Source organism: Sipha flava, unplaced genomic scaffold (assembly GCF_003268045.1).
Source record: "Sipha flava isolate LNK unplaced genomic scaffold, YSA_version1 76_pilon_pilon, whole genome shotgun sequence".
In the NCBI taxonomy this organism is placed as follows: Eukaryota; Metazoa; Arthropoda; class Insecta; order Hemiptera; family Aphididae; genus Sipha; species Sipha flava.
In genome coordinates this window covers 603,560-623,083 of record NW_020273616.1, presented here as the reverse complement: position 1 = coordinate 623,083, position 19,524 = coordinate 603,560, and the positions used below count along the sequence as shown (strand labels likewise).

General features: G+C 29.9%; 1 protein-coding gene across 3 annotated transcripts in view; it reads left to right on the top strand.

The window, feature by feature from the left end:
- The window catches only part of LOC112692729 (photoreceptor-specific nuclear receptor), a 33,101-nt gene extending 13,587 nt beyond the window's left edge, over positions 1 to 19,514 (top strand). For 2 of the 3 annotated variants that reach the window (XM_025567499.1, XM_025567501.1), the window contains 6 exons: positions 5,085 to 5,188; positions 9,358 to 9,472; positions 14,239 to 14,408; positions 15,352 to 15,590; positions 18,254 to 18,497; positions 19,133 to 19,514. In XM_025567499.1, coding sequence (XP_025423284.1) covers positions 5,085 to 5,188; positions 9,358 to 9,472; positions 14,239 to 14,408; positions 15,352 to 15,590; positions 18,254 to 18,497; positions 19,133 to 19,371 — 1,111 coding nt within the window. In that variant the 3' untranslated portion in view covers positions 19,372 to 19,514. The remainder of the gene's footprint in view (positions 1 to 5,084; positions 5,189 to 9,357; positions 9,473 to 14,238; positions 14,409 to 15,351; positions 15,591 to 18,253; positions 18,498 to 19,132) is intronic. The other variant, XM_025567500.1, reaches the window with a different exon arrangement.
- Positions 19,515 to 19,524: the final 10 nt, after the last annotated feature.

Below are 19,524 nucleotides of genomic sequence, written 5' to 3'. Positions count from 1 at the left end.
ACTGTGATACTAAAATACTTTGAGTTTGGCATCAATGGTTAAAATAATTTGATAAACATTGTATTTTTGAACTATTTATTATTGTGATAAAGAAATTTGCAGTAATGTCAGTTACAAGTTATACTTGTAAACGATCATTTACTAAATTAATATTGGTGAAATCAAAATTAAGAACTATTTTACTAAATTAAGTACTATGCTTCAAAAGAGATTAAATATTTGACATTTTTTTAAATATATAACATTTGAAATGTTATATATTTAATTGGTTTTCTCGTCATTTATTTTAAATTATACTGATAAAGACAGTTATAACAATAAAGAAGTGGCCATTGAGTCACTTTTTTTTTTAAGAAAAAAATTTTAATTTTAAATCAAACAATTATTTAAACATTTGTATGCATATTTTTACCAAAATTTTAAACGCTAAAGTTAACTTCCATTGTGAGAGGGGGTGATTGAGACAACCTTCTACATACCATAAAAAAGAAGTCTGTACACGCTTATGATGTAAACTTAAATGAAACACCATTTTTAAGTACACCTAATACAAAAATATAAAGCATAATAAATACTAGTACTTTTATGATATTATTTCATTATTACTCTTAACTTTATTAATATTTTTGATGAATATAAATAATTGTCCAACCGCATTATAATATATTATTGATTTGTGAAGTATAGGTACATTTTGAAAAATAAAAATTTTAAATTTATAAATGAGAAATAATGACAATAGTTAATTTTGAACAAAAATACAATACATCGTTGACTATAATGGATAAAGGTTATTTACTTGAATCCAAAATAATAATTGCTGTAGTAAGTCTAATATTAGCTCCTCGTGTAACTGAATGAATACAAAAAACTGGAACAACCTTTATTTCACCCTCTTTCATATTCCTAATATTATGCCACTAGGGGTTTAAGCAACAATGCAATCTATTCAAACATGTGTTTACTCGTAATTTAACTATGCAAATCAATATAAAATGTGTGTATACTATTTTGGGTAAAAATGTAAAACATCAAATAAATCTATAATTTATGTTATACGTACGAATTAAATGCATATTAAAATCATACGTGGTAGCGAGAGAGAGTGCGAACTACCATCAGTTTCCCATTAGCCGTATTTTTTCACAACTTATTGTTTTTGGGTAAAGTTATATTTAAAGGTTGATTCAATTAGTGAATTTGTAATTTTAGTGTATCACCTATAGTATATCCAATATATTTTATTTTAGACGAACTTAATAATAGAAAAAATTGCTACTAAGTAAAAAACAAAAAATTCTGAATAATATGTGGAAAAAATAAATACATATACCTTTTTTTGAATGAAATAGGAGAGGTATCAGTTTGTCAGATGAAAATTAAAAAAAAACTCATAGCGTTTTAATACTATACTCGAAGACAGCTTTAAATATACAACAGAGTTAAATAATAAAACAATCAAGTTTAAAGTATTGTAAATATGACAAATTTACACAAAATTGATAGGTACCTAAGAGGTTTATCCCATGTTTTACATTTTGTTTCGTAACTAAAAACAGTTACGGTTTTCTATTCAATGTTTCAATACGAATCATGAATTTTCGCATGTGTTGGGACAATTTTTTAAATGTTCGTAATCGGGCTTTCCTTATTTGATATTTATATGTTTAAATATATGTATTTTTCGATGTTGTTGTTATTATTATTATTATTACATGCAATATTGGTATCTTACATATGTATACAATTCGGTATATTTACCAAATCCTCTTGAAACCGCGTTCATATTATTATTTTTCCTCCCGAGCGATCTGTAGTAAACGATTCCCTTTTCAGTGGTTTGGGAGCCCATAAAAATCCTACGTTGTTAGCATTTCCGAATAACCACCATCGCCGCTGTGGTGATTTTCTATGCGTATATATTAAATTATTTTATGTATGTATACATATACACGGTAGCGTATTTATTTATACACAATATTATATACATAGTATTGTGTATAAATAAATAGTACGAGTATTAAGCGATGTGTGTTCCTTGCTTTTCCTCGTCGCGCGTGTATTATTACATACGTATAGGTATAATAATATGAATACGTTCGCGATCATTTGAAGCCTAGTCAGCTTGCTTACAAAGAATCGCTTTTTTCCTTTTTTTCCTTTTCAATTCCATGTCTCTAATACTCTTGAACGGTTATAAATAAATGTGATTCAGTAACGAAAGGGGGTTTGACATTTTATAACAGCTCCTCGGGATTACTGTATCGGGACGTTGAGTCTGGTGTGGGGTGTATATATAGTTTAGAAAGCCGAGCGCGGCAAAAAGATTCAATTATATATCTCTAACGTAATACTACATTGGGCATGCCACGGGCCGACCAAAAGCCTTATTCCTCGACACCCCCTCCCCGTATCTTTCTCGCTCTTTCTCTCACTCTAACATACCCTCTCCTTTCACTCTTTCCTTTCCACTATATTTCTTTGCCTTTCTCTGCCTTGCCCTATCGCTGAGCCCGTCCATTTCGCTGCTCGTTCACTTACTACAGTTTCTGCTGCTGCTATTACAAACACTACACGCATTTTCTCGGAATCGATCGTCTTCCCCTATCGCAATATACTTTTTGATTGGTTTTCGACGAGAAAGTTATAAAACGCGGCAGCATTTTGTTTCCTAACACAGATGGACCAGGTGCGGTCACGATCACTCCACTTCTACCCCACAGAAAATCTACGTAAGGACGAGCTATTTCACCTGTTTTTAAACCAAACTGTTGGCTACTTCACTGTACGTCAATATTATAGATATTTATTATATTTATATTCGCTTTGACGTATGAACCGTGAAGTTAATGTGTTATGTTATCTATATGACTGCAGCACATGATAAAAATAACAATATGTTGGTAACATTTAATTTAAATTTCAAGTTATATGAATGAGGAAATAAATATAAACAACTATTTTTTGGTATTGATACACTGACTACGCTGATTGTTTTAAAAACATTTATATTTTTTATTGTCACATTTACAATCTGGTTGTAAATGTTAAATTTTTATTAAATTAACTAATTATAAAATTCATATTTTTAAACAATTTACTGATTAAAGATAATATTTATAGTGTTTTATTGTATTATCAAAACTTTAATTTTTATAATACTCTAAGTAAATATATACACATATTTTTTGACAGTACCATCTGATACAATTTTTTTATTTTAGGAGATCTTGAAAATGATTTAAAAAATTTCACATCAAGTTTACTAAAATAGTGTCAAAGTTTCCTTTAATAATCTTTATATAGTCCAAATAATTAATTTCCAATGACAATTCATCATAAATATTAGTTATCTTTTTTACATTTTTATGAGTTATGTTTTCTTATTGAATTGTGCTAAGATAGTTGTTTTCTGATTTAGAAACTTCGGAAATATTTTTTATTTTTAAAACACGATTACGCGAAAAATATGGATACACATAACTTACTATCTCTTTCATTGATTTTCAATCCTTTCCGAGTATTAAAGAACACTGCAGTATGTAACGACCTTACGGTAGGATTTCATTACACACGAAAGCGATGGGCAAATCAAAATCAAATTATAAAAGGGTCTGCGAGGGAATTAAAATGGTAAACTTATTCTGTTGAGGGTTTCTGCCGCTCTTTGACCGTGACCCGCTAACAGGTTTACACTTGTGACGGCCGAACGATTACCTTCCACAGACCGGATACATAGTAATAATAATTTCCACCCTTCATGAAACACATCGCCACCCCTCACACGTTATTAGTGCAAATCCCATAGCCACAATAGCAGAAGCAGCAGAAAGACGCATTAACGATAAATTGATTTGTTTAAAGAGTACCTCTTCATACCCCATGCTGATGCTCGTACAGTTTCAACCGAATTCGGTACGTACTTATCCACACACACTCAATTCGATCGACGGAATTAAATCTCGGACCCGATCGCACCCCGGGGACTAAAGCCACCACGGCATCGCCACCTACTGTAACTCGGATGCACAAGTATACACAGCAACGAAGGGTCAACAAAATTGTTCGTCCTTCGAAGCTAACTGTCCCTTTTTTTAGCCTAAAGTCATTTATTTTAACATTTAGTCAACAGTATAAATTGATTTTGATATGAAATAATCTATGAATGTAAAATTCATGATATACAAAAATATAATAAAACTTTTTATTTACAAATATTATAATATATTTTAGTGTGACATTAATCTTTGATTTTTAATTATTTAATTCAATAACCTAATTTTATTTACCCTACCTTTATATACCCTATAAAGTATCATTTATTATTGACTGATTTTAATATCAGAGCTAGAAATTTAATTCCTAAAACAACTAAAATCGCTGCATGTAAAGTTACTGAATATAAAATGTTCCTAATTATTAATGTGAAAGTCGCTTTTAAAAATTAAATTTTTAAAATAATATTTTTTATAAGTAAATTATTAATTTATCTATATAATTTATCTATATGATTATTAGGTATAAAATAGTGCTTTTGAGTATCTCAAAGTTAATTAACTTAAAATTTATAGCATTTCATCTTTCAATACATTTTCTACTTATTTAGGTTTATTAATAACTGAATACATACATCTGAATGTATGACATGATATATATTATTGATAAGTATAATTAAAAATTGTCACTTTATTTTTTATAACTTTATAAAGTTAAGTATATTTTGTTTTTGAATTTATCATATACATATATGTTTACCAGATGTATAAAAAAAATCATCTATGTATTAAAATAAAATAAATAATAAAATAACATCACGAATGGGCGTTACTTTTGTTACTGTTGGCTTCGTGTGATTAGAGTAACAGTTATATTTTAAGATGTAAGAATCATTTTTACGCGTGCGTGCAGAAAATAGAGGGCGTGTAATGGGAGTATATCCGCCATTGTCGGCCAAATGAAAAATGCCGTAATAAAAATATTATAAATATATTCGAAAAACAAATACGATAAATATAGAAATTACTAACAAAAAACATTTTATTAATCATCTAAATTTTTAATGAATAATTATTTTCGTTTAATAGATGTCAAGCAGGTACCGGAAGTTGTATAGTGGACAAGGCACATCGTAATCAATGTCAGGCTTGCAGGCTGAAAAAGTGTCTTAACATGGGCATGAATAAAGATGGTGAGTGTCAATATTGTTAAAACTTGATTTTAATAGTTAATTTGATGCTTAAAAAATATTCGTACTTTAATGGAATAAGTAAAAATATTTTTTTAAATTTTTCATTTGACGAATCAACTTAATCATTTAAACTTTTAAAATTATAATTATTTAAATTATATGATTTCAACTTAATAATTTAAAAAATTTCATGTAGCGAATATACATTGAATGCGTTAACAAGAATTAAATAATTTTTTTTTGTTTTTACTACTATAATATACTATATACATATATTATAATATATTTAATTTCATAAGTATCGTAATGTTATTAATAAGTATATTTATATTTATATGAGGTCCATCAATGGATATGCAATTTTTAACGAACCGAGAAGTATACATGAAAACATTAAATTATTTGCTTTTAAGTAGTAAAATAGTCACTAATATTGTATTTTTCATTTCGGATTTACTTAAATTATATTTTGAGTTCAGAAATTATTTTTTTCAATATGCCTTCACAGTTTTCACATATTTCACACTTTTCAATTCTTCAACAACGTTAGTAAGTCATTTTTGAAAAATATTCATTTATAAACCATACGCTCGATTTTGACTTGTAGATGATCAATTATGTAAATGTTTATGAAATCTTTATCTTTATTAGTTCTTATACAATAACTATTGCAATTCATCTCAATGTTTTAAAATTATTTATGTAATTATTCTTAAATCACAAAATGTATTGGTTGGTTTAAAATATAATATATAACCCTGGTTAATATAAATACGGAGACCAGTAACGTGTGTTCATACGAAAACGTGGTACCCAGGAATGATTCTGATTTTTCGGTATTTCTAGATCCATCATGAATGCAAGCACGACACCGTTACCAATTATAACCACCTCTAAAATACCAAATGCATATATATGCATTTCGTTCCGTTTAGCGTCATATGCGTGCGGTATACGATTACCATAACATATTGTCGTCGGGCGAGACTTATTATAATAAGGATGCGGCGGGCGGCAGTCACGTGTTCACACCATCGACCCTCGTTAAAAATAATAATAATAATAATAACAATAATGATAAAAAGATAACAGAAACGCTCTGGAAGAGAGAGACCACGGAGGACGGGGAGTTAACCAGGAAAAATGTTTTCACGCTCATTTAAATAAACATAAAGCGACCGCGTGATGATGATAATAATAATAATAACACAATAAGTAAAAAACCGCGACGTGTCGTTCTCGGCGGCGGCGCGTGCGCACACACACATCAGCTGTGCGGTATACACAGCAGTTTGTTACAATAAAATAATATGTGTGCATGAAATTTTATTTTAATGAGCGCTCACGCATCCGCCCGTGTAGTGTAATATCCATATTATTGTGGGTTATATGCGCGTAAAGTGTAGGTTTTTTCTGTTCTCCTTCCCGACCGTATGTGTTTATGGCCCGCGGGCCAGGGACGTTAGATGCACGCGTGTCTCTGCAAATGAGAACAAGACGTGCGAAAAAAAGAAAACGAACCAAAAATAATAACAATGCATACAAAAATATAACATGTATACATTTCTTGTACAATATAATAATCTATCGATGCGGCGACTGTTCCGTTACACGTGCGGTATACGCATTGTACGGTTTTTATATGAACCCTGCAGAGACACTCGCGGGCAGTTGTCATTATTTCTCATTTTTTGTTTTCTTTCTCAATATGCAATACTCAAATTTCCATTCGTGGAACTAAAGTTATCATCACGTTCAGAAAATGTGCTGATCTCACCCGAAGTCGCGTTCTGTGAAAATGTCCAATTAACGGCATTTCAGCTCTATCGATTATGAAGGCTGCATTTGCATTCGAATTGCATGCCACAAAAAAAAAATTTCCGAATTGCATGCCATCTCTTGGATGGGTCTGTCCGAATGCTTGGTACGTCTTAGAGTGGTCTGTTCGAATTGCATGCCACGTCTTAGAGTGGATATGCTGTGTACCCACAAGTTTATTTATCATGCACTTATGTATATAACTTAAACTTTATTTTGACTTAAACTTTTGATGATATGGTTCTTACAACTGATTAGTTTCTAGATTGAAATTTTTACATCCGAGCAAACATTTTATCAAACTGTACTTATTGTGTGTATTGTGGTCTGTTTCATAGACATACGTATCGGTCACATAAATGTTTGCTGTTAAATTTTATAATTTTATAATATAATATTATTTATATTTTATAATTTTTGTAAACGTTATTGTACTAATCAATTTCTATTCATCTGTTTTTCTAAAAAATTAGAAAAGTCAAAAATTAAAGTTTAAAAAAAATTTAAGTTGTTCACATAAGTGCATGATTAATAAACTTGGGGGTATACGGTATGCAATTCGGACAGACCTTTCTAAAACGCGACATACAATTCGAACAGACCCTTCTAAGAGATGGCATGCAATTTGGACATTCCGATTTATGTTAATTATTTTGACATGAAATTCGGATGCACCGATTTTGAGGGAATGTTATGTTTAATTAAGAACGTCACCGTTTGTAACTATTGGTATATAGGTCCCGCAAAACCCATGAAAATCTTAGAGAGTTACGGGACTTACGACCACGTCTTGTCTTGCAACTCTTTTTGATTGTCTAGCGTTTATTTGAATAAATAAAAATACTATCGATCAATCAGTATCACGAACACCTAAATATTGTATATTTCCACACATGGCGTAGAACAATTATTTGATACAACTTTTTGAATGCACTAAACATAAAATGAGAAACTATGTTGACGAAAAACTAGTAGGCATGTACTAGTGTTTAGCGAATAGCCGATTAATTTTTTAGACCGTAGGTATAAGTGTTTTCAACACGCGAGCAAGAGCGGCTATAGGTACAGACTTTAGGCAGCAGACACGTCACGCGCTCTTGCTGGTGAAGACGGGTAGACGTGCCGGGAAAATAACCAAAAACACGTAACATCGTATATTATGTAATATATTATACAGTTTACGCCGTCACGCCATTTATTTTTCGTCGCTTTAAAACGTCGTATTAGTTATATAATTATTTTTTATTATTTTTTCTTATTTTTATTTCTTATGTCGCGCAAAAGCTTTGTTCGTAATAATGCATGTATTCGTGTGAACTCAACCATCCCCGTGGCACTTGTCATTAAAAAGCTTACGCTCAGCGAACGCCCGCAAACGCCACGCGAGATTTTAACAGCAATATCACTACCGACGACGTCGTCGATGAAATCAAAGGGATTTCTCATGATGACGATCCTATTGCGAAACAATAACGTGTATTACACATGGACACACGGTCTTGACTATTTCGATATGAACTGCGCGCGTGTTGTTGTGTACAATGTGCCCACTCCTCCAATCATGTTCAAACCCATCTATGTAAGACCATATACAATTATATAGATTTTACACTTGTGTTTCCTGCTACGAATCTTTCATACGTGCACTGCAAATCTGTTGAAAACGATTGCCGCAAGCGTATGGGTGAATAAATTCAGTTCTCGAATCGTTATAAAATCGATAACTCATCATATTATCGAGATTTACACTTTTTTCCTAAAAATCAAACATATATGCACAAAGGAAATAAAAACCGGAGGTATTTATATCCGCACTGATAAACAAAATGTAAAAAAAATAAACATTTTAGAAAAATTACAACTAATAATAATAATAATAATTACTACAAAAACGATTTTTTTTTAGTTTGAAATTTAACGTTGATTATCAAACATTTTACTACGATGTAATAACTACCACCATTGTAATTAACAGAGTAATCTTTATTTCTTTTTTTTTTAACTTTTATTGATAAAACAATCTGTTATTATATATTACAATAAGTCTGTAAGCGGAAAATAATTCAATGACCTGGATACACATGAAAAAAAGCAGCCACCCAATGGCGACACTCTATAACTTGAATAGTTTAGATATCTGATTGAATTGACTTAGGATTAAAATAAGTAAATAAATGCTTAACCTGGAGTATATTTCTTTTTATTTGATACCTATTCACATTATCGTAGACCTTAGTAAACTCGTCTAGTTATATAGTTATATGTATTATACATCAGTCTCCTATAAATTGTAAACATACTGAGATTTTCCGTGGTACAATAAAATTAATCATATTGTTATGATTATTTAGCTGTTCAAAACGAACGTCAACCCAGAAATACGGCTACGATAAGACCAGAAAATTTAGCCGACATGGACCACGAACGAGTGATTCGAGAAGCAGCTGTGGCAGTTGGAGTGTTTGGGTGAGCTATTTATTGTTTTATTCTCTTAAAAAAAAAAAAAAAAAAATAGTGCAGTGTTATAATGCAATAATAGAATCAATAGAATAAACTAGATGCACCTACATGTAGATACAATCGGTTAATATATATTATTTATGATAGTTGTTGATAATCGATCAATTTCATTGCAATATAACCCGACGATGATAATAGAAATTAAAAATCAATAAACAATACTAATTGTTATATTACAAAGTTCTTAAATATAAAATCATTTATAGAACAATATCATCGTTCTATAAAATATCGTATTTATTTTTACTTTCAATTGTGCCAGTCCTAGTCTGCTTAGATAATTTTTCAAAATCATTTATCGACGTACCAAGTGTAAGCTTAATGTTTGAAACATTATAAACACACCCTATTAAATGTTACGTATATAAATAAAGGATATCACATTCTGCCGTCCACCCCAAATTTTGATTAATGGTTTTGTAAATCTCCTCTATTCCGTTTTCGTATCTATAAAAAAAGGGTTCAGGTGTTTAGTCGCATTTTAATTCTTCATTTCGAAGGGTTGGGTATATTTTATACCCTTATGTTTTTTCTCTTTTATACACAAAAGTCAGACAAATCCGCCTATGCTTTTGTCACATTTAATTTTTTTGCTCCCCTACGAACAATTAGACATAAATATGCATATTTAAATATAATTTAATATTTGGACAGAAGGTTTACCCAAGTGTATTTTGCGCACAATATACGTTTGTTCAGAAGCATGTATGCAGGACATCATATAACCGCTCCTAAATAACGTGCGACCTGGTTGCCATATTAATGACAAATGCCATAAGGAAAAAATATTATTTAATCTTGTTTGTTATGCAAATTATATTTAGGTACCATGAAAATATTTCGCTCCCTGATGGACACGCTGTTTGCCAAAAACAAAAGTATTAGACAAACGCTAAACATGTCGTTTCACAATTGTTTTTTTTTTCATAATTTTTGGTTTTTATTTGTTTTATAATACAAAAGGCTGTAGTCAAAATTTATAAATGTGGAATGACAACGAACAATTAGTATGGGTCCTCCTAAACGATTCGTTTAAAATATTATACTTACTAGGGATCAAAACTTGTTGATTAAATGTTAAATGATTGTCATATCCCCATAAGTATAAATTAATATAACTAGTTTTAATGTCTCTGATCTCAGAAATGCATAATAGTATATATTATAAACTCATTGTCCCTAGCTTTCAAATGCAAATACCGAAATTGTGTATACTTAAATGAAATTTGACGAAAATACTATTTTATGTAGTTTCTTTTATTATAATCCATATCTTTTGCGTTATTAAAATAACTAAAAAGACAGCATTTGGACATTGTTTCTTCAATAATATTTTAATTTCATGTCATACCCAGATTGGTTAAGATAATTAGAAAATTGTTATATTTGTTGCAATATTTCTGAATCGAATTAAACTTTGTATACGCGATCCTTTTAAATTTCGAAGCTTCTATATGCAAACCCGTATTTACGTATAATATGTATAAATATACCTCGTATATAAATTAAATAATTAGTAGCGTTAGTAGCTAACTACATTACATAAAAATATAATTGTTTACATTATTATATTTTCACATTCCTTAATACTATTAAAACTTGTTCGAAACGGAACTCATTCGAAATTTGCACCATTCATTTTCACAAGTTTCATGTTAGTTTCATTAATTAGTATCTAGTTTATATTTATATAATTTACTAATAGATATAATTAGAATATATTTACAATGTAGAAATAGTCATTTATATTAATAGAAAAATCTCGATAGTAAAAAAAAACCTATGTGTTACTTAGTTTTAAAAAGCAACATTCAAAATTTAACATAAAATAAATGTTACTTCTACGAACAACATATAATAAATTGTAAAATGTACAATGACTTTAATGATATGCTAAATTATGTATTGAAAAAAGTTTCATTTTCCTACTGTAATATATACCATATGGGTATTTGAGTTTCATGACTAATACTCTATATATATATGGTATATAATCTTATGAATAATATATATGAGTATGTGTATTTAAATTTACCTTTTTTACTAAAAACCGATATTTTGAACTTATAAAATAAACTTAATCATATATTTTATAAACAGATAGTATTTTTTATACATACTTTTTATTATTATACGTAGGTTACATATATTAAAAATAATTTAAATATTCGATAATATATTTATATAGAACAATATAGGTATTAATATAACTATTATTTGTTAATTAAAAATAATTTGGTTAATGTATGCGAAAAAGACAAAATATTTATTGTATAGTTATAGTTATTTTATAACACCATATAGCTATATTTTTTACTTGTATTAAAGATTGCGTTAAAAGTAAAAAGTTAAAAAAATTTCAAAAGAATATAATACATTGTATACTGCTCTAACATACTATAAATATCGTTGCCGGTGGGCGTAATATACTTTAGAAATGTATACGATGTAATATCAATAAAATATACAAGTCTAAGAATAGATATCAATTTATTTGGGATTAGTTGTACAATGAAACGATTTAATCCCACCACCGAATTACAAATTAAATGATGTTGGTCCCTAACCGATTCCCGTTATAACGGCCATATGGGTTTTTTTCATGCCTTTTCCAACGTCATTCTCCACCAGAACTTAGGGATTAACCGTCAAAGGCACTTGTGGGCGATAGCCCTAAAATAATTCACGTAGGGGACGATGTCATTTGACTAATGTTAATTTGATGTGCAGATTTTGTATGTTATTACATTTATATATGTATATTTATTTATTATGTATATACACCCACAAAGCCCAAAAGATAAACGCAGTGGTATATATAATCACAAATGGGATTTACTTTGATTGATAATTAATTCATATTATACATTATTGTTTAATTAATAAAATATATTATAACGACATTTCATGAACATGATATAACCTATTTAGTGTTGAAATTACTGACTAGTAATACGTAAAATACTTATAAGTATCTATAGCTATTTTAAATTTTATTTCATCCAAATATTTAATTTATTATTAATAGATTAATTTTTAATCATCAATTAATTTTATTGAATCATTTATAAAAATATAGAAAATTAGTATCTACGTTTAATGAATAAATTGATTATGTACGGATTAATTGTAATGAAATAAACTAGATAGTCCGGAGCCCCCAAATAAAACACTGAAATTACGAGATTCAACTTAGTTGTGGTTTTCCCTACAAAACTTTGGAGTATGATTAAAGAAAATAAAATACCAAAATAATGTAAGAAATAATTTTTTTAACTGAAACAAAAACTAGCGACAGACAGTCCACGTATAATCACGATGTCCATTCAATTATAAACCTAAATAAATAAATTGTAAGTTTATTGTTAAATGTAGCCCCATATACGTAATAATTTTATACTATTCTACTCAGTACTTAGTAAATGTCTAGAATTTTTTTTTTTTATTATTATTTTATAAATAATTTTTCATTGGTAATAAAATATGTGATAAATAATAAGACGTGTAAAAATATACGAGGCGTGTCCAGAAAGTAAGTTCCGTTAGGCAATAAAAACATGTAAATGTATAAATTTTATTATAAATTTTATTTGAATATAAAATACATGTATTACTCTATTTTTCAACATAGTTACCACCATTATTTAAGCACTTATCATATCGAGGTACTAGTTTTTGTATCCCTTCATCATAGAAAGATGACGCCTGTGATTGTAACCATGCGCTAATAGCCTTTTTCACCTCATCATCTTCGTTGAAGTTCTGGCCACCCATAAATGTTTTCATGTGTAAAATTCATGTGAACCTTCTGTTTTCATGAATTTTTTTTCAACTTCTTGCACCAAAACATCACTAATCAAAGATGGTCGCCCAGTTTGTTCTTCATCGTGAACATTTGTACGGCCTTCATTGAAAAGTCACACCCATCTCCTTACCATTGAATCACTCATCGCATTTTCTCCATAAACTTCACCAATTTGACGATGAATATCAACTGGTTTGATATTCTTTGCATTTAAAAAACGAATCACAGATCGTAACTCACATGTGGCGGCATTTTCTATTAGTTTATCCATTTTAAAACACTCGCCACGTGACATACGTACACTAACTAGTCACGGAATGGTTTTAAAATGTTCTAAATGAGTAAATGAAATAATCTGATATGACCGTAATTAAGATAACATCGTAAACGCGATAAAAATAGAAAACGGAACTTACTTTCTGGATATACCTCGTACTATGCAAATTAAACGTAACCAATATAAGCTAAAAATTTTGTTTGAATACTGTATCGTATGTAAATATATTTATTACTAAGTAGGATAGTCATACCCATAAACATATTGTAATTGTGTACAGCTGATTCAAATAAAGTAAATAATTTTTATGTATTTAATATACATGCAATAAACAATTACAGTGCATATTACCCATTTAAAGTGTTATTTTAAAATATAAAATGTATTCGTGCTTATTATAAGATGTACATTATACAGTAAGCACATTTAAATTAAAAATAATTAATTATAAATAAAAAAATTAAAAACATATTTACCTGTATATATTTTATCTATTATTGACAACGTATTTACTGGGCTCTAAGCTTATTACCATTAACTCTGTGGCTTAGATTATAACTAATATTCTCCAATCGAATATTAACTATATTGTTAAACAGTAATCTATAACAAAAAAACCGTTCTCAACAGGCCATGTCTTTACAGACCTCCGGTTTCTGTGGCATTAGCATTATCTCCGTTGAGGTATCATCCGAACGGTCCCATGGCACCACCGAGCATACAGCAACGGCCAGCGGAACCGTCACCAACCGCCTCTTCGTCGCCAAAACAAGAGTCTCATCACGATGACCAAGACGACGGTAAGATCACTGGACTGACAGTGAAGTTTATCGGCACAATATTGCCCTGTCAATAGTCGTGACACGTCAGGCGTGAAAAATAAAAATACTTATCTTCGTGCGAAACACGAATGCAAAATGGTTCTTTTTATAAAAATAAGTTTTACTGTTAAATCAGTGCAAAACGCACAGTCGACTATCATTTTGGATTACAAAATGGTTTGTAAGTAATAAATTAATATGTAATACTGTTAAATCGATTACGAAAAACATATTTTAATTTTGAATAAAAAATAGTTTACCGTTTTTGAAGGAAGTAACCTTGCACGATTGAACGATGTAGATTCAGCAACTATAAATGTAGAAAAAGGTTCGAGTACTGACAAGTCACGATACTTACAATATCACCTTTTTCCATATTGATATATTATTATATATTATTCTCTGATCTAAGTCTTAACTTAATTTTAAATCGCCGGCGTTTTACGACATTCAGATGATTTCGTTTCAGAATACTTTAGTTGACCGACTCCTACTTACTATTTAAATTGTTCTACTGAACCGGCATTTAATTGGTTACAGTATATTTATCAAGTATTTCTTATTTATCAAATCTGCACTTTTGAATGCCTCTCCATCAACAACTTAGCTATTCTCCACACTCTTAAAAATCGTCAATCTCTCTTTTCACATAATAAGCTAGTTCATTTCATGAGAAAATCCAAAATTTTAAAAATATAAAAAACATTAACTTCATGATATATATAATGGTAATATATAATATATAATGATAAGTGACTAGATAATAATATCGTACAAAGTTGTTTATAAAGACGATATGATATATACTCATGCCCCTTATAATTTAGAATAATTATAACCGAATCGTAAATGATAAGCGGACAAAACAAAAAAACATCCAAACGTATTATTAAGAATATTTATTATTAAATATTTTTTACAGACGACAGTATAGACGTGACCAACGAGGAACCGGATACGTCGGACAACAAAAGAGCGTCATCGTCGCCACTGACTGTTCCTATACCGCTAACTCAGCACCATTCGATGTACGATCATCATCCTTCGTTCTATCCGGGACTACACGAGAACGTTTACGAGACGTCCGCTCGTTTGCTGTTCATGGCCGTTAAGTGGGCTAAAAATTTACCGTCGTTCGCGTCTCTTCCATTCAGAGATCAGGTGAGATTGTTTAACCCTGTGGTAGGCTTAGTATCGTCGTATACGAAACTAAAATAACGAATTTCAAATAATATTAATGAAATAACTATTTTATAAGAAGAAAAAAATGTGTTCTTTGAGATGAGTGACAACAATTTAGACGGCACCTTAATGTACACGATTAAAAATTGAGAATATTTAGATATTTATTATTATTAAAATACAATAAATGGGGTAGTACTCTAAAAAATAATCTGTCGATTTATCGAGTAGTCGAATAGAGTCAGAGCATATTTTAAGAAATTTTCACTGGGTGACACTTCAACCAACTTGTCTACCAGAGGTACATAGAGGGAAAGTTAACTCCTGTCATGACGGTCGTTATAATAATATGTTGGTCAGTGGCACGATCGCCCATCCCTGGGTAGCGCATACAGTTATCACTGGGAACAGTAGTACCATGTATTTTTTATGTTAAAAAATGTTCTGGATAAAATGGTAGGAAGGGAGAAAGCTTATGAATATGGTATCTATCTTATTTATTAGAATAACGTTACCATATTGTGTATTACAATAATATAATATAAATGGATATGGTTGTATGGAACTTCCAAACATGCAAAATACAAATTTCAGTTGTTTTAAGATACGTACAGATGAAGCAACATTTTGTTGGCAACATGTTGTTAATGATGTTTTCAACTAGTATTTCAATAACCGGTAATACTCATCAACGTAGGGCTGTATGATATAAAAGAAATTTATTGAGTGTTGTTTGTATCTGTATTTTACATTCTAAATTGAACCTATACAGTTACATGATTAAATTTATGTATAGACAGGACAACAATAAATTAACAACATGTTGTCAGATGTTGGCAACAAATTTGTAGGATAGAGATATTTGTATCCCGTGCTTGATTCGACAATATTAAAGAAGGGGAATTCTGTTGCTTTAAGAAAAAAAATCGTCCCCAAAAGTTGTTAAAGGTTATAATTATAACTTAATATTAGCGAGAGGATGCTAAAATTTCTGAAAATTAGTTGGGGCACTCCGTCCCCTTCGTCCTCCCACAAGTCGAGCAATGCTTGTATCTAGATACGTGCTGTCAACTGTGTAGCGCGTTCAAACCAATAGTTGCGTGTCCACAATCTACATCAATTAGTTCTACTTTTCTCTCCAATTTTTTTGCCGTTCCTGGCTAAACTTTGTTTTTAAGGGTTTCATTTTCCTTGATATTTTATCCACATTTGTTTTGAAGTACGCTGCTATTTTGATCGTTTCATCAAACTCCAGGTTCCTATCGCAATTTTCTTTAGTCTGTACGTCCCACGAAGCAAGAGCAGCTATCAGCATTTCTATTAGTTATATTACGAGGTCTTTTAGTCACAGCATAATACAAAACTTTAAAAAATAATACAAATACATATGTATAAATCGTGCACACAGGGAACAGGTTGATTTCAATTCGTGATATTGTTAACAATACCGTCCACACTGAGCGATGTTTTCCATTTAGAATGGAAAACACGGATGCCATCAACACGGAACAAATTCCTTTGATATCATGTTGCCCGATTTTGATGAGCAGGGCTCGAATTTAAATTAAGCCCTTTCAAAAAATGCATTTATGAGCTAAAAACTCTAAAAACGCTCCAAGAAATTAAAAAGATGCCCTTTAAAAAAATGCAAAAATAAAGTTAACATTAAATTTATTATTATTATTTATATATTCATTTAACATTTTAAAATTGTGTATCTACGTTTAAAATTTATGATTTTATAAATATAAAGAAAAGATAACAAGTAAAAATTTGATTTCATAAATTAAATTTTTATTACACTGTTCAATAAGAGCTTCTTTAATATTTTGATATTTAAATGATCGACGGTTGTCTGCTAACAAGTTTTTATAAACTGAAAATTTAAGCCTTGTCTAATTTAAAACCAGATTGTTTAATGTTATATAGTTTAAAATGAAAATGATTCATATTACGTAGGTAGTACAATTTTTACTTCAATAAGTCAATTTCTTTTAGTCATACTGCAAGAAATAAGTCAAAAATATCTTTATAAATTAAAAAAATGCATTAAAAACGTCAAAACAACATGCAAATGGATCTTGTGCTTTTTATTAGTTTACATATATTTTTTATTTTTTGTTGTTAAAGTTGTATTTGATTTTCTACGTACTTATTCTGTCTTAAAAAAATTTTTTAATTGTTCGCTATTTCTGGTGAAATTATTTATGTTTTTCTTCGTTTACTTAAAAAATCTTGATAATTAATCTTAACTAAATAAATCAATAAATCTTCATTATCGATTTTTAGTATTATAATAGTAATATATATATATATATATATATAATGTATGGCTTATAGACAATTGTACATTTGGTTGAATCATTTTGGCAAGATATTATTTATAAAATAAGTGGGCTGTCATGTATTATATCAGAAAAAGTAGCTCATAATGAGGTTTTCAATATATTTAACATTCACTCGTAACGAGTTTAAAATTAAAATGTGTTACTTCATATTTATTTACTGTCAACATGACTGAGATAATTTATTGCGTGTCGACGTGTGTATACAATAGGTACTTATATGTAATATTATTGTTATACAAATTCACACTTCACTATAACCATTGATTTTATAATTTATGTTTATTTATATTTTAGGTGATACTCTTAGAAGAATGTTGGTCAGAACTGTTCTTGTTGAACGCGGTGCAGTGGTGTTTACCGCTAGAAAACAATCCGCTGTTCAACCCTTCGGATCACGTGGCGGCCATACCAAACGGCAAAGCAAGTCAAGTGGCAGCCGACATACGCGTGTTGAACGAAACCTTACGAAGATTCCGGACCATTAGCGTTGACCCTGCCGAGTTCGCGTGCATGAAGGCTATCGTATTGTTTAGAGCCGGTAACAATTGATGTTATTTTCCCCTGTAAATATTAAAAAAAAAATCGCTCGCAAAGAAGTTAAAGGGTAAACGGATAAACGACCATGGGGAATTCAGGACGTATTAGGAGATATTCCCGGTTTCGGTAGAACTCGATTCGGACTTTAGGTCTGAATATCATATTTAACTTTTTTACAGCTATGTACGCACTAGACATGATGAGGGTGTCGAGTGGGGGGGGGGGGGGATACACTGATTTTAAAGTGATCAGAAGAAAAAAAATTAAAGATAATAATTTTAACATGTTCGATCAAGGAACGTTGATTTGGCAAAAGATAAGTCCTATTAATATTTTTCGGAAATTTTCTTTTTCTTATTAGTTTTAGTCAGAGTTTATCTAATTAGAACTATAAATAATTAACGACAAGTTCAATAAAATTGACAGTGAATCTTAGTTCTAATCACCAGCAAGAGGTTAGCACCTATTATGGTGTTAGTCATATTATTAATCTCTATTTCTTCGCTAAATTATTATTTATTAATCATTATCGTTGTAAGTGATTGAAATTAAATTATAATTCACAGTTAATAAATGATCCGTATAAAAGCGTGGACTAGCAGTCACAATATTTTTATAATTATATGATCATTTCAGATACGCGAGGATTAAAAGACCCGATACAAGTGGAAAATTTACAGGATCAAGCACACGTTATGCTAGGCCAACATACCAGAAATCAACATCCCGGACAACCTGTACGATTTGGTCGACTTCTATTGATGTTACCCCTATTGAAAAACGTTCCCGCATCCCGGATCGAAGCTATATTTTTCCAGAGGACCATTGGCAACATACCAATGGAAAAAGTCTTGTGCGATATGTATAAAAATTAATGTTAACAGGGGTATAGAAATGATTCTGTAGTATTTTTTGATGAACGTGGTTTATTGTTTAGATGTGTAAATATTCATAATATTATCTTAATCGCTCTGTTTCAACTATTTTATTACATCACTTATGATTTCAAATAATTTATATATATATAT